General features: G+C 44.8%; 1 protein-coding gene across 13 annotated transcripts in view; it reads left to right on the top strand.

Moving 5' to 3' along the window:
* Positions 1–15289, top strand: part of Ep400 (E1A binding protein p400) — a 107116-nt gene that overhangs the window by 12079 nt on the left and 79748 nt on the right. For 8 of the 13 annotated variants that reach the window (XR_005871090.1, XR_005871087.1, XR_005871094.1 and 5 more), the window contains exons 2-3: positions 3838–5204; positions 6695–6805. Coding sequence is in view for 1 of the 13 variants with exons in the window: in XM_040731688.1 (XP_040587622.1) it covers positions 3873–5204 (1332 nt within the window). In the remaining 12 variants the exon portion in view is untranslated. The remainder of the gene's footprint in view (positions 1–3837; positions 5205–6694; positions 6806–15289) is intronic. The other 5 variants (XR_005871093.1, XR_005871091.1, XR_005871096.1 and 2 more) reach the window with 1 other exon arrangement.

Raw genomic sequence — 15289 nt, 5'->3', positions numbered from 1 at the left:
TCTGCCTCTGCCTCTGCCTCTGCCTCTGCCTCTGCCTCTGCCTCTGCCTCTGCCTCTGCCTCTGCCTCTGCCTCTGCCTCTGCCTCTGCCTCTGCCTCTGCCTCTGCCTCTGCCTCTGCCTCTGCCTCTGCCTCTGCCTCTGCCTCTGCCTCTGCCTCTGCCTCTGCCTCTGCCTCTGCCTCTGCCTCTGCCTCTGCCTCTGCCTCTGCCTCTGCCTCTGCCTCTGCCTCTGCCTCTGCCTCTGCCTCCTGCCTCTGCCTCTGCCTCTGCCTCTGCCTCTGCCTCTGCCTCTGCCTCTGCCTCTGCCTCTGCCTCTGCCTCTGCCTCTGCCTCTGCCTCTGCCTCTGCCTCTGCCTCTGCCTCTGCCTCTGCCTCTGCCTCTGCCTCTGCCTCTGCCTCTGCCTCTGCCTCTGCCTCTGCCTCTGCCTCTGCCTCTGCCTCTGCCTCTGCCTCTGCCTCTGCCTCTGCCTCTGCCTCTGCCTCTGCCTCTGCCTCTGCCTCTGCCTCTGCCTCTGCCTCTGCCTCTGCCTCTGCCTCTGCCTCTGCCTCTGCCTCTGCCTCTGCCTCTGCCTCTGCCTCTGCCTCTGCCTCTGCCTCTGCCTCTGCCTCTGCCTCTGCCTCTGCCTCTGCCTCTGCCTCTGCCTCTGCCTCTGCCTCTGCCTCTGCCTCTGCCTCTGCCTCTGCCTCTGCCTCTGCCTCTGCCTCTGCTCCTCTGCCTCTGCCTCTGCCTCTGCCTCTGCCTCTGCCTCTGCCTCTGCCTCTGCCTCTGCCTCTGCCTCTGCCTCTGCCTCTGCCTCTGCCTCTGCCTCTGCCTCTGCCTCTGCCTCTGCCTCTGCCTCTGCCTCTGCCTCTGCCTCTGCCTCTGCCTCTGCCTCTGCCTCTGCCTCTGCCTCTGCCTCTGCCTCTGCCTCTGCCTCTGCCTCTGCCTCTGCCTCTGCCTCTGCCTCTGCCTCTGCCTCTGCCTCTGCCTCTGCCTCCTGCCTCTGCCTCTGCCTCTGCCTCTGCCTCTGCCTCTGCCTCTGCCTCTGCCTCTGCCTCTGCCTCTGCCTCTGCCTCTGCCTCTGCCTCTCTGCCTCTGCCTCTGCCTCTGCCTCTGCCTCTGCCTCTGCCTCTGCCTCTGCCTCTGCCTCTGCCTCTGCCTCTGCCTCTGCCTCTGCCTCTGCCTCTGCCTCTGCCTCTGCCTCTGCCTCTGCCTCTGCCTCTGCCTCTGCCTCTGCCTCTGCCTCTGCCTCTGCCTCTGCCTCTGCCTCTGCCTCTGCCTCTGCCTCTGCCTCTGCCTCTGCCTCTGCCTCTGCCTCTGCCTCTGCCTCTGCCTCTGCCTCTGCCTCTGCCTCTGCCTCTGCCTCTGCCTCTGCCTCTGCCTCTGCCTCTGCCTCTGCCTCTGCCTCTGCCTCTGCCTCTGCCTCTGCCTCCTGCCTCTGCCTCTGCCTCTGCCTCTGCCTCTGCCTCTGCCTCTGCCTCTGCCTCTGCCTCTGCCTCTGCCTCTGCCTCTGCCTCTGCCTCTGCCTCTGCCTCTGCCTCTGCCTCTGCCTCTGCCTCTGCCTCTGCCTCTGCCTCTGCCTCTGCCTCTGCCTCTGCCTCTGCCTCTGCCTCTGCCTCTGCCTCTGCCTCTGCCTCTGCCTCTGCCTCTGCCTCTGCCTCTGCCTCTGCCTCTGCCTCTGCCTCTGCCTCTGCCTCTGCCTCTGCCTCTGCCTCTGCCTCTGCCTCTGCCTCTGCCTCTGCCTCTGCCTCTGCCTCTGCCTCTGCCTCTGCCTCTGCCTCTGCCTCTGCCTCTGCCTCTGCCTCTGCCTCTGCCTCTGCCTCTGCCTCTGCCTCTGCCTCTGCCTCTGCCTCTGCCTCTGCCTCTGCCTCTGCCTCTGCCTCTGCCTCTGCCTCTGCCTCTGCCTCTGCCTCTGCCTCTGCCTCTGCCTCTGCCTCTGCCTCTGCCTCTGCCTCTGCCTCTGCCTCTGCCTCTGCCTCTGCCTCTGCCTCTGCCTCTGCCTCTGCCTCTGCCTCTGCCTCCTCTGCCTTTGCCTCCTCTGCCTTTGCCTCTCAGGTGCTGCAATTTAAAGGCATGTGCCACCACTGCCTGGCTTTTTTCTTTTTTTCTGGTCCCATTTCTTTTTTGAGATAGGGTCTTGCTATGTAGTTACTGCGTAGCCTTGAACTTGCAGCAGCACTCCTGATTCAGCCTCTGGTGGGCTGGGGTTGAGTGTGTGCTACCACTCTGGCTTGGTGATATATTTTTTATTTGAAAGTTGTATAAATTTTGTAAGTTTTTCAGGTTCATGGCATAGCTTCTTTTTCATTTTCTGATAGAGATTAGCAGTGATAGCCTTGATGAGACTGTTGCTTATCTTGGTAGCAAAATTATGCCCTTAAGTTAATTAGATACTTGTATGTGTATACATTCATGTGCTGTGATGTGTGTGTATAGATGGTAAGAGGACAATTTGGGCCTCTCCTTCCACCACATGTGACCTGGGGATTGAACTCAGATTCTGAGGCTTGGTAGCAGGTGTACCTTTACTCTCATTGCCATGACTTGGGGGCACTGTCCTGTGGTTCCTCTTATAACCTATCTTGAGCTGAATGTCAGGTGCTATGGATTTGCACCATTGTTTTTCTGAGTAAGAAGATATTCTGTGTTTGCAGTGCACCATGGTAGAAAATAGGCAGACTGAGAGGCTGAGCTGACACCTGAATTGTGCTTCTCTGTTTAGTCTTCTCTTTCCTTCTAAAGCCTGCATTCCTCCCCAAGTCTCCTGCTGTTTCATCACTGTCTGTAGCCAGCTCAGCTTAGCCTTCCTTTTTTTTTTTTTGGTTTTTCGAGACAGGGTTTCTCTGTAGCTTTGGAGGCTGTCCTGGAACTCACTTTGTAGACCAGGCTGGCCTCGAACTCACAGAGACCCCCCTGCCTCTGCCTCCCGAGTGCTGGGATTAAAGGCGTGCGCCACCAACGCCCAGCTGCCTTCCTTTTGGTTATGCCATCGGGGGACCCTTTTGTTGCCGTACATGATTGGCAGGAAGACTGCCACACATTGGGATCCATGTATAATCATCACCAGTTGAGCTCTCCTCACAGTGATGACACTGTTGACTTGTGGTCTCTTAATGGGAACATACTTTTTGCTCCCAGCTTCCTTCTTTGGATCAGTAGTGTAACTACTCTGGTCTGTTCTTGGGAGGCAGATGTAGCTGTTTGGCATATAAGGCCTGGCTAAACTAGTGAATCCTAAGAGCCACTTATAGAGTGTTTTGGCACTATGGCCAATTACAGGGTCATTTACAAAGTAGCCACTGTCTCTTTGGGCTGAATCTGCTGTGTAGTGTCATAGTTCTTAGTTCTTTCTTTCTTTCTTTCTTTCTTTCTTTCTTTCTTTCTTTCTTTCTTTCTTTTTTTTTTTTTTTTTTGGTGTTTACGAGACAGGGTTTCTCTGTATTGTTTTGGAGGCTATCGGTCCAGCCCGGCCTCGAACTCACAGAGATCCGCCTGCCTCTGCCTCCTGAGTGCTGGGATTAAAGGCGTGTGCCACCACTGCCCGGCTCTTAGTTCTTTCTTAATGGACTTCTACTTCTATATGATGGCAGGGCCTAGGGAGACCCTTCTTCCCTTTGTCTTCTTTCCTTTGGAATCTTAGGTGGAGGAAAAGAGATGGGGAAGGGAGTTATAGGTAACATGTAAGTGGCCACCTATTCTTTTATGTAAAGTAATGAAAAGAGCTCTTGTTTGAATCAGACCAGTGGGAACCTATGTTGAAGTATCATTTCAGTGCTACTAAGTGGTAACTATATTAAGTGGTAATCAAATGATGGTATTTGCCTTCCAATGTCTTGATTTTAATTTTGATTTTCTAGGGGAATATTACATTGGATAGAAAAGGGAGGTGATAATGCACCATGGCAGTGGTCCTCAGAATGTCCAGCATCAGCTGCAGAGGTCTAGGTCCTTCACTGGAAGTGAAGAGGAGCAGCCAACCCATCCCAACTTACCCCCATCGCCTGCAGCGCCTTTTGCTCCATCAGCCAGCCCATCTGCACCCCAGTCCCCTGGGTACCAGATACAGCAGCTAATGAGCAGAAGTCCTGTGGCTGGGCAGAATGTGAACATCACACTACAGAATGTTGGCCCTGTTGTGGGAGGAAACCAGCAGATCACACTGGCCCCTCTGCCACTGCCCAACCCCACCTCTCCAGGTTTTCAGTTTGGTGCACAGCAGAGGCGCTTTGAACATGGCTCTCCATCGTACATTCAAGTTACTTCTCCCCTGTCGCAGCAGGTCCAGACTCAAAGCCCTACACAGCCTAGCCCTGGGCCAGGGCAGGCTCTGCAGAATGTTCGTGCAGGTGCCCCAGGTCCTGGGCTGGGCATCTGCAGCAGCAGCCCCACTGGAGGCTTTGTGGATGCCAGTGTGCTTGTGAGGCAAATCAGCTTAAGCCCCTCAAGTGGTGGTCACTTTGTATTTCAGGAGGCACCAGGCCTGACGCAGATGGCCCAGGGAGCTCAGGTTCAACTCCAGCATTCAGGAGCCCCCATCGCTGTCCGAGAACGGAGACTCTCCCAACCTCATGCACAGTCGGGAGGCACTATCCACCATCTAGGGCCTCAGAGTCCTGCAGCTGCAGGAGGCACTGGATTGCAACCTTTGGCCAGCCCAAACCACATCACCACGGCCAGCCTGCCACCCCAAATCAGCAGCATTATTCAGGGCCAGTTGATACAGCAACAGCAGCAGGTGCTTCAGGGACAGCCACTGAACAGATCTCTGGGATTTGAGAGGCCACCAGGTGTGCTGCTCCCTGGCGTTGGGGGGCCTTCAGCATTTGGGATGACATCCCCACCAACACCTACCAGTCCATCCAGAACCACCATGCCTCCAGGCCTTTCTAGTGTGCCTCTCACATCTTTGGGAAGCTCAGGAATGAAGAAGGCTCCCAAGAAGTTGGAGGAGATCCCTCCAGCTTCCCAGGAGATGGCACAGATGAGGAAGCAGTGCCTGGACTACCACTACAAGGAGATGGAGGCACTTAAGGAAGTCTTCAAGGAGTACCTGATCGAACTGTTCTTCTTGCAACATCTTCAGGGGAACATGATGGATTTCTTGGCTTTTAAAAAGAAGCACTATGCCCCTTTACAAGCATATCTTAGGCAGAATGATTTGGATATTGAAGAGGAGGAGGAGGAAGAGGAGGAAGAAGAGAAATCTGAAGTTATCAATGATGAGGTAAGAAACAGCAGTTCAGTACTCTAGAAAGGCTATGTAAAGCAAAGTAAATGGTGTGCAACAGTAGACGGAAAATGCGTGAGCTCGGGGTAATTTAGGGTTTGGGTGTCATAGGATCCAAACAGGAATAAAGTGTGTGATTTCCTTCTTTCTTCATGTAGAGGAAGAACTGTTCAGTGTAGCTGTCTGGTGAGGAAGATGAAGGACTGGAATTGTGACTGATCCCTTTTCAGAGCTAGGTGTTGTCACTGAGAACCAGAACCCATCCTGGGCAGAGAGCTCAGCTAGTGCTATCTAGGCTTCTCACTTCTGTCTGTGTATGTGGTCCTTAGCCAACATGACACTGTTGCCTGTCCTTTGGCAGCCCCCAGGAAAGCTTAACTCTTTCCCCCGGCTTCTGATTTCACGATATGTTTGTGTAGATCTGTTCATAAAAACAAGGTTTTTAAACAAGGGATTTAAATCACTAGCTGTATTTTTGTGTGGGATGTTCACAATTATAGTGTCAAACAACTATAAGAAATTTAATTTTTTTTTAGGTTTTAGATGTAGTGTTAGATGTGAAATTGTATTTTAAGCTCACACTTTGCAAATACCTATGGGGTAATATTTGAGGCAGAAGCTTTTGTAGACTTTTTTTTTTGGGGTCCTAGAATGCTGCACAGTAAGTACTCATAACAGCATAGCAGTTCTGCAGTTCTCTGAGGTATACTGGGATCTTAGCGGCCTGTACTGTGATGCACTGTCTTTTGTGCTTTTGTCTTGTGTAGTGTTTATTATGTTGGTGGAGCTTATTTTGTTCTATGATAGAGCTAAAATAATTTAAACTGCTGTCAGCCTTTTGGCAATGAAACCTGCTTTTGATGAGCAAAAGTTTGCCTTTGCTCCAGAGTCCCACTAGCATCTGTGGATGTCTCTGTGTGGCTTGGCCATCTGTGTCTTCTTCAACACTGGACCTAGGCTGTACCATCTTTGTTATTCAGAAGGTCTCAATGACTTTGAAGACCACCACTAGTGCCCTGGAACAGTGAAACTGAGTTTTCTTTGTGTCTGTAACCAATGTTGTCTGTATGCTGAGCCTCCTTATCTGTACTTTTGAAGAAACATACATCCTCTCACAGCTTCTACTAAAAACAGTTTTGCTGTGTGACCCATGTGGTAGGCAATAGAACATTATTGCAGTGCAGATCTTTCAAGAAACCAGTTGTGGAACACTGATTCCTGAGTGTCTGCCACTCTCATTTTACAGTTGGATGTTGCAGAATCTAAAATGTTGCCTGTGATCTAGACTGGAGTTCTGAAGATTGGCAGCTGTGAGATTGTTATGCTATGAACCTGTCAGTTAGCTCAGTGTCCCTTTACAGGTTTCGATGCAAAAAACATTCTGTTTTTAAGCACCTAAATTAGTGAGCTGTCAGCAATGAAATTCTAATAATTTTGAGCAGTCTTAAAAATTATGTTACCTTTTTTTCTCAAAATATTTCTCTCAGGTAAAGGTTGTGACAGGCAAGGATGGGCAGACTGGGACTCCCGTTGCTATAGCAACCCAGCTTCCGCCAAATGTTTCTGCTGCTTTTTCATCCCAGCAGCAACTGTTTCAGGTACTTTTTGATGGTTCTAAATTGTAGTCTCATCCCAAACGTTTCTTTCATCCAGATATTTTAACCTTCAATTTACTATTTGCTCTTCGGCATTTTTTTTTCCAGAGCCCATTTCTTATTTTAAACAGTAAAAGTCTTTCTGCATATACAGTTCTGAAATTCAGTTGCATGAATGAATGACAACACGGACCTTACTGCATTGTTTTCTGTGACTTGCAATGTGGTGGTAGCTTGTAGTGTGCATGTCCTTTAACATTCAAAGTCCTGTTATTGTATGCTTAGGGTTCCTTGTGTGCTGTGTTTAATGTTTGTTCTTGTGTCTTTTATCTGTATTTTGAAAACAGTGCAAAACAGAGCAAGTGGAAAGACATAGTAGGTATTTTCCTTAGCTGGAAGAAATATTGGTGTGAGTCACCTATAGGTAGGTCATCAGGACTAACATTTCTTAATAGAGGAGAGCAGAATGCATTCGTGACTCTGGGATTCACACACATGCTAAATTCTAGGAGCTTTGGAGAGAGTGTGCTGGTTTTTGAAAGCAGTTTTGTCCTTGGTGATATTTTTGTTTTTGTTTTTAATTTTAATATAATTTCAAACATGAAAGTTGCTGTAGTCATAGAAGAAGACCCTGTACCTTTTCTGATCCACTGCTGTTATCTTTTGCTCAGTTGCATGCCATTCTACGATTATATAGTACCATATGGTATCATGACCCTTGTCCCTAAAAACTTCAACTGGTAGAAAAGGGCAGGTCCTTCAAGTCAGGAAATGCCACAGTAACCTGGTGCTGCTTTATGAGTGGCAACTGAAATTCAGATTCCATCTCTGGTACTACAGAGGTCCTTTGCAGTTTTTCCCCTAGCCCCGGACTTCATCCAGGATATCCATATTCCTTACTTGTAATGCCTCTCTGACTTTCTTTAATCTAGACTGGTTTATTGGTCTTTCGTGATGTTTCTGAAGCATACAGACCAGTTATTTTGTAGAGTGTTCTGTTGTATGGGTTGGTTTGACATACCGTAGTATCATATTCAAATCAGGTAGATTTTAGAGGAATGTCACAGAAATAGCAGTGTGTTCATCTCAGTGTCTTGTGTCACCAGGTCATGGTGTTGCCTAGTCCCAACTGGTGATGTTAATTTGAAGCATCTGAGGTGGTGTCCACCAGGCCTGTTCAGTGGACATTAATTTTCCTTCCATAAATGAGGATGTAAGTTATGGAAATGTCCTCAAACCCACTATTTCAAACATCTATTGATGAATCACTCTAAATCGGTTACTATTATAAAGCTCCACAGTGGATTACCTCCCTGTCTCTTCATTTTCTTCCTTTCCCTTATTTTTATTTATTTTAAATCATCTTTTGGTTTTTCGAGACAGGGTTTTTTTGTGTGACAGCCCTGACTGTCTGGGAATTCACTCTGTAGACCAGGTTGGCCTCAAACTCACAAAGATTCTTCCGACTCTGCCTCCTGAGTGCTGGGATTAAAGACTTGTACCACCATGTCTGGCCTTAATCCTCTCGATTTATTATTTATTTATTTATTTGTTTATGCCTTTCCCTTCTTATCTTTTTGAGGCAGATTTTTAGTCTACCCCAGACTAACTTGGAATTTATTCTGTAGCTTAGGCCAACCTCAAATTTACAGCATTTCTCCTACCTTTCTCCCCAAGTGCTGGTAGGATTATAGTTATGAATCACTAAGACTTGCTTTTTTTTTTTTGTTTGTTTGTTTTTTGAATCAGGGTTTTTTTCTGTAGTTTTTGGAGACTGTCCTGGAACTATTTGAAGACCAGGCTGTCCTAGAACTCAGAGACCCGCCTGCCTCTGCCTCCCTCCTGAGTGCTGGGATTAAAGGCATGTGCCACCAATGCTGGGCATAAAGACAGGATCTTAGTCTCAGACTCATTACATAGCCTAAGAAGACCTTGAACTCCTCTGGTCCTCCCTCTTCTTCCTATAACACCTCCGAAGTGGGGTTTCTTTTTCTTAATGTTTTTGTTTGTTTTTTATTTTTTGTTTCGAGACAGTATTTCTCTATGTAGCTTGGCTGTCCTGGAACTCTCTCTGTAGACTTGCCTGGCCTCAAATTCCCAGAGATCCACCTGCGTCTTCCTCCAGAGTGCTGGGATTAAAGGCGTGTGCCACCACCGCCCGGCCCAAATGAGGTTTCTATTTCCTATATTCCTTCTGCATTAGCTAATCACTGTTACATTCATTCATATGTAGATAGATACCCATTTTAATCAGTGAGTTACATGACACTTTAAGTACTTCTTTGGTTTTGTTTATTTAATATTCACTGATACTCACTTTTCTTTGGGCTATAGTTGTGTGAATGTTGACAACCATAGAGTTGTACACTTCACAACACAGTTTAAAAAAAGGTTTTGTTTCCACTAAACAGTCCTTTATGCATTCTTGTATGTTCTGACCTTTCATGTCCTCTGGCCAAGTGCTCTTGGAGTTGCCGAAGAATACTGTTACTGCTTCCTAATACTTGGGACCATATCTTGTCATCACAGGTTCCCTGTATTCCAAAAGAAATTAGGAAATAGAAATTGGTAAAGGGAAGCAGATTTGTTTACAGTTTGGCCAAACTGGAGAAAGAACCTAATTTTTCTTCATCAAGACTGTGTCAGTCTTCATACTTTATTGAAACAAAGGCCACAAAGCTTATAGATTGAGATGGTCTAACCCATTCTTTCTTAGAAGGAAGGCAGCATACCCAGGTTGCTTTTCCTATCTGTCTCCCTTCGTGGCAGGCATCCTTAGTATGGAGAATCTGGTATGTTTACAATTTTTTATTAGTTTTATTTTATGTGTTCCAATTGTGCCTGATGCCTGTGGAAATCAGAAGAGGGCATCAGATCTTTTGGAACTGGAGTTAGACAGTTGTGAGCAGGTACTTGGAATAAAACCCATGTTCTCTGCAAAACCTTTAAGACACTAAGTCTGTGTAGCCTCATGTTTTTACAAGGTAGACTGTTGTCTCATGGTGTTCTCAGAGAGCAGTTTTACCTTTTTATTTTGGTGGGATGTTGACTATTTCTGTTTTAGGGAGTCACAAAGAAAACTGCTCTAATTCTTACAGATAACATTTTGTATGTACATGGGTGCTCATTTCATCTACACGAATACTTACTAGTTAGAGTCAAATTACTGAGTCTTATGTGGAGTGTATGCTTAGCTTTATAGGAGAGGACTATATTTTTTTTTCCTGTGCTTTTGTGTTCCCCACTCCCCACTTCATCACAATCTAAGCCATAGCCCTTTTTCCAGGTAGTGATAGGTATGAGGCAATTTTCAGCCTGATGATCTTGAGTATTTTTTCTGTGTTTTTTGGCAGATCATTTTGGTGAAGTGTTGATCTGACTCATTTTTTTCATTTAGTTGTTGGTTTGTTGTTGAATTTAGAAGTTTTTTTTTTTTTGCATGATATAGATACCAAATTTTTGGTACAAGAGTACTGTGCTAGTTGCAGTTTTTTTCTTCTTGACTATCATTTACAGAGAAAGTATTTAAAATTTTGATGAAGTATAGTTTTTTTTTAATAGATTGTGCTTGTACTTGGTCGTAGCCAAAGACTGAAAAATGATGTACTGTACTTCTGATATCATTCCTAAGAATTCTGTTCAAGTCACAGAGATCTGTGTTTCTGTCTGGAAGTTCAGTAATGTGATATTTAGGCCTATGATCCATTTCCAGTGAAGTTCTGTATGGTGTGACAGATGTTTGTGGGTGCTAGTTTATTACATATTGGTGTTTGATTGTGCTGGTGCCAGGGCAGTCTCTGTCTCTGTCTCTCTCTGTTTCTCTCTGTCTCTCTCTGTCTCTGTCTGTCTGTCTGTCTGTCTGTCTGTCTGTCTGTCTGTCTGTCTGTCTCTCTCTCCCCCCTCTCCCTCTCCCTTTCTCCCTCTTCCACCCTCAGTATAGGCGTGTGTGTATGTGTGTGTATTTCTGTTCAGGCATGTGCATATCATGATGGATGTCAGAGGATTACTTGCAAGGGTCTGTTCTTTCCTTCCACCATGATCCTGAAGTTTAGTTTAAGTGATCAGTATTGGTCATCAGGCTTTACCCACTGAGCCATCTCACTGGCCCAGGTACCATACATTCTCACCTTGGTTCTATTTTCTTTGTTGTTTTGTTTTGGTTCTTCTGTTTTCTATCCTGTTTCAGAATAGACTTGATATTTTGCTTGGGTTTGACAGGGATTGCATTGCATCTGTTAAAACCAGTTAGGGGAGAACTGGTAGCCCTGCTGTACTGTCTGTCCTTCAGTTCTTGAATATGACTCTTCTCCCTGCATTAGGTCTTTGGTTTCTTTGATTGGTGCTTTGTAATTTTCAGAATGCTAATGCTGTGTTCTAACTTGTTAGATTTATGTTAAAGTGTATCATTTTTTTGTTGTCGTTGTTATAAATTGTATTTAAAAACAGTTCCTAGCTGTTGATTGCAGACACATAGAAATACATTTGGCTATTTTTAAGCTATATTCTGCACCCTTGCTGAACGCATTAATTCATTTTTGGAGCTTTGTTACAGATGTCATGGGGTTTTCTGCATAGAGAATCATTTCTTTTTCAAGATTTTATTTATTTATTACGTATACAATGTTCTACATGTATGCTTGCACACCAGAAGAGGGCACCAGATCTCATTATAGATGGTTGTGAGCCACCATGTGGTTGCTGGGAATTGAACTCAGGACCTCTGGAAGAGCAGTCAATACTGTTAACCACTGAGCCATCTCTCAAGCCCAGAGAATCATTTCTACAAATAGAAAGTCCTACTTTTTCTAATTTTGTTTTAGATTTATTTTTATTTTATGTGTTTTGCCTGCATGTATGTCTGAGCACTATGTGCAATCAGTGCTCAGGGAGATCAGAAGAGGGCATCAGATCCCCCTGGAACTAGAGTTCAGATGGTTATGAACTACTACTCGGAATTGAACCCCAGTCCTCTAGAAGAGCAATCAGTGCTCTTAGCCGCTTCATCATCTCTCTATCCATTGCTCTGCTATGCTGTATAGGTCAAGACTTCAGTGTGATAGTGTTTTATAGTGATGGAAACCCTGAAAATCTTGTTCTTTGGACCTTTCTCTGCAGGATGAGGGTGGGAGCCATCAGTTTATAGACGTCTTTTTTTCAGGTTGGAGGAAATTCCCTTCATCAGTGGATACTGAATTTTTTTCAAGTGATGCTTCTATGTCTAATAATGTGATTTTTGATTTCTCTTGAGTCTAAATATGGTGTTTTACCTTAAATTGTAGAATATTTTATAACATTTATAACAGGGAGCATATCATTGGCAGTCTGAAATGTTTAACAGGCTCACACTCTGGTATAACCCACATGTTGGTCACTGTGTCCACTTTTTTCACCCTAAGTTTCTCTTTCTTTCTTTCTTTCTTTCTTTCTTTCTTTCTTTCTTTCTTCCTTCCTTCCTTCCTTCCTTCCTTCCTTTCTTTCTTTTTTTTTTTGCCAAGCAACTACCCAGCCCCTTTCTACAGCTCTCACTTTTTTTTTCCAATTCTCAGGATGTTTGTAATTGGCTGCCTGAGGCCTCTTTAAGTTGACTCTAGTGTACGTTTGATACGTCCCTACAGAATGTTTAAAATTCATCTATTGTGCTGTAATTTCATTTCTGTAATTTCAGTGCTTAGGAATCAAGAGGCAGGGAAATTGTTGCAAATTTGAGACTAGCTTAGTCTACACAGTGAGTTCTAAGTCAGGCAGAGCTACCTAGTGAGAACCTGCACCATAAATAGAATACATCTCTTTTGTTCCTTGATCCAGCCTTGAGGTCAGCCATTTTCTCAGAGAGCATGATCATTTTTGTGGGGAGCAGTAACCTGATTCTGCTATTTGTGAATACATTATAATGAGCTCAGAAATAGATAAATCTTGTTTTTAAAGGTTTTAATTTCATCACATTTATTTATTTATTTATTTATTTATGTGTGTATGCACGCGCGCACACACACACACGCACGTATGTGTATTGCATTGATACAGAGGCTGTCTGATCCTTTGGAACTGGAGTTACAGGTGATTATGAGCTACCTGGTGTGGGTACTGGGAATTGTGTTCTTAAGTGCAGAGCCATCTCTCCAGGCACTGAAGATGAATCTTAAACTAGAAAGTTTCAAACAATTCAGTTAGGTGTAGTGGCACATGCCTTTAATCACAGCACTCTGGAGACAGGCAGGCAGATCTCTGAGTTCCAGAACAGTCGGAGCTACATAGTAACACTCTGTCTTGAAACATACAACAGCAACAAAACAAAAAGAAAATTTATGGGTGGAATCCTCGTCTGTATTTGCAGAAATGCGATGTATTAATGCATTTGTATGTCATACAGAGGCCTGTCTATGTAAGAGCAGTGGGACTGTGGAAGGTACAGAGTACCTACAAATATATGAAAATGTGTTCAGTATAGATTAAGCCATTCAGATTCACAATTAAACATACTTGATGACCCTAGATGAAATTGGATGGCATGCGTTCATAAGAGTGTGTGTGATTCTCACCCTCTTTTGGAGAAGTGAGCTTGATCTAGGCATATGGAAACATTTTTGTTTCAGCTGGAAAAGGTTGGGTGATGATCACATCCCAGACCCAGCAATGTATGCCTGAGAATTTTTTTAAATTTTGTGCATACCATAACATAGGTATAGTAGTAATGTTCTTAAGTAGAATTGTGGGTAACTGCCCTTGGAAAGAACCAACGATGCTTTGATAGCAGCATGGGCAATGGCTATGTGTATCCATGCAGAAGAGTATCAACCAGAGTGCTCTGTGGCTAAGTGAGGGCTGTGCCACAAATATAAAACTCAGCAGAAAGCAGAACTCTGGAGATAGACAAAAGTGTGTCTTCAAAAGTGAGGACCTTGGTAAGGAAGGAGAAGTATTCAAAATTTTCATAAATGTGTGGTCAGTGCTTGATTATTGGTCTTTTATTATTAATTTTTAGACAGAGTTTTGCCATGTAGTCCTGACTAGCCTGGAATTTTTTATGTAGATCAGGTTGGTTTCAAACTCCTTTGCCTCCTGAGTGCTGGGATTAAAGGTGTGAACACCATGCCAGCCTAGCCCATTAAAAATATTTGTTTAGTGTGTGTGTGTGTGGGGGGGTGGTCAGAGGACAACTTTTGAGAGTCACTACTTTTTTTGTTTGTTTGTTTGTTTTTTGAGACTGTATAGTCCTGTTTAGCCTGAAACTTGTTGTATAGACTGGCTGGCTTGGAGTTCTGCTTCTGCTTCCCAAGTACTGGGATTAAAGGTGTGTACCACTGTGTCTGGTGGGAGTCATTGTTTTATGTTCACCTACCATCTCACCATAGAAATGCTGGGATTATAGATGGACATCACTATATACAACTTTTTCTGTGGATTGTGGGGATCAGGCTCAGGCCATTTAGGCTTGCACACTATTTTTTTTAGTCATTGAACCATGTCTTGAGTACTATTAATGGTATTTTAAATGCAATGCAATGACTTTCTCTATTTTTCTTTTCAATGGTTTATTGTGAAAAAGAATTCAGATGTACAGAATTAGAATGGGTTATTCAATATTTGATACCTATTTAAATATATGATTAGTTAAAGTTACATGTACATATGGGGATCAAAGAACAACTGACCTTGAACTGCAGCAGTCCTCCTGTCTCTGCTTCCAAACTGCTAGCATTACAGTGTGGCTTGCTTCTTTATGTTAGTGCTTATAACTCTGCTTATAGCGGCTGCTCATATTTATCAGTTTGAGAGCTGTAGTCTATTCAGCTGGTGTTCGGGTTTGGGCTTTTGGTCCCCGCTAGGAAAGTACTCTTAGGGGTGTAGAATTTGTGAGTCAGAAGAGGTTAGCTTATAGAGCCTGACATGTGTTATATCATGTTTAGCCAAGAATATTGATGGATATATCTGAATGTTCCAGCCTTCCTGTTCTCATATATATTGTCCTGACAGCTACACTAAGCTGTTGGTGGACTTTCTGTCCTACCAGGTCCTAAAGCCCTTTAGTCCCAAGTAAATACTTAGAGGCTTTTATTAATTATAAAATGTTTGGCTGATGGCTCAGGCTATTTACTGGCTAGCTCTCTCATAATTATTAAACCATTTCTATTAAACTGTGTATTGCCACGAGGCTGTGGCTTACCTGTAATGTTCTAGCATGTTACTCCTTTGGCGGCTACATGATATCTCCCTCTGCTGACTGCTTCCCCGCCTTTCCCATCCCCAGAATCTGGTAGCCCTGCCTATACTTCCTACCTGACTACTGGTCAGTCAGCATTTATTCATCAACCAATAAGAGAAACATATAGTCACAGCATAAAGAAGGACATCCCCCATCACTAAGCATTCTAAAAAGAATTTCAGGGTGGATTTTTGTTGTTTGCAGCTAATGTTTGTGCTAGTCAGAATACAGAGCTTTCTGTGAATCAGCTGTTTCCCAGAGCTGCTGAGGAGGGTCTTCCTGCA

Source organism: Mesocricetus auratus, unplaced genomic scaffold, assembly GCF_017639785.1.
Source record: "Mesocricetus auratus isolate SY011 unplaced genomic scaffold, BCM_Maur_2.0 Super-Scaffold_100025, whole genome shotgun sequence".
In the NCBI taxonomy this organism is placed as follows: Eukaryota; Metazoa; Chordata; class Mammalia; order Rodentia; family Cricetidae; genus Mesocricetus; species Mesocricetus auratus.
This window is presented reverse-complemented; position numbering and strand designations above follow the sequence as displayed.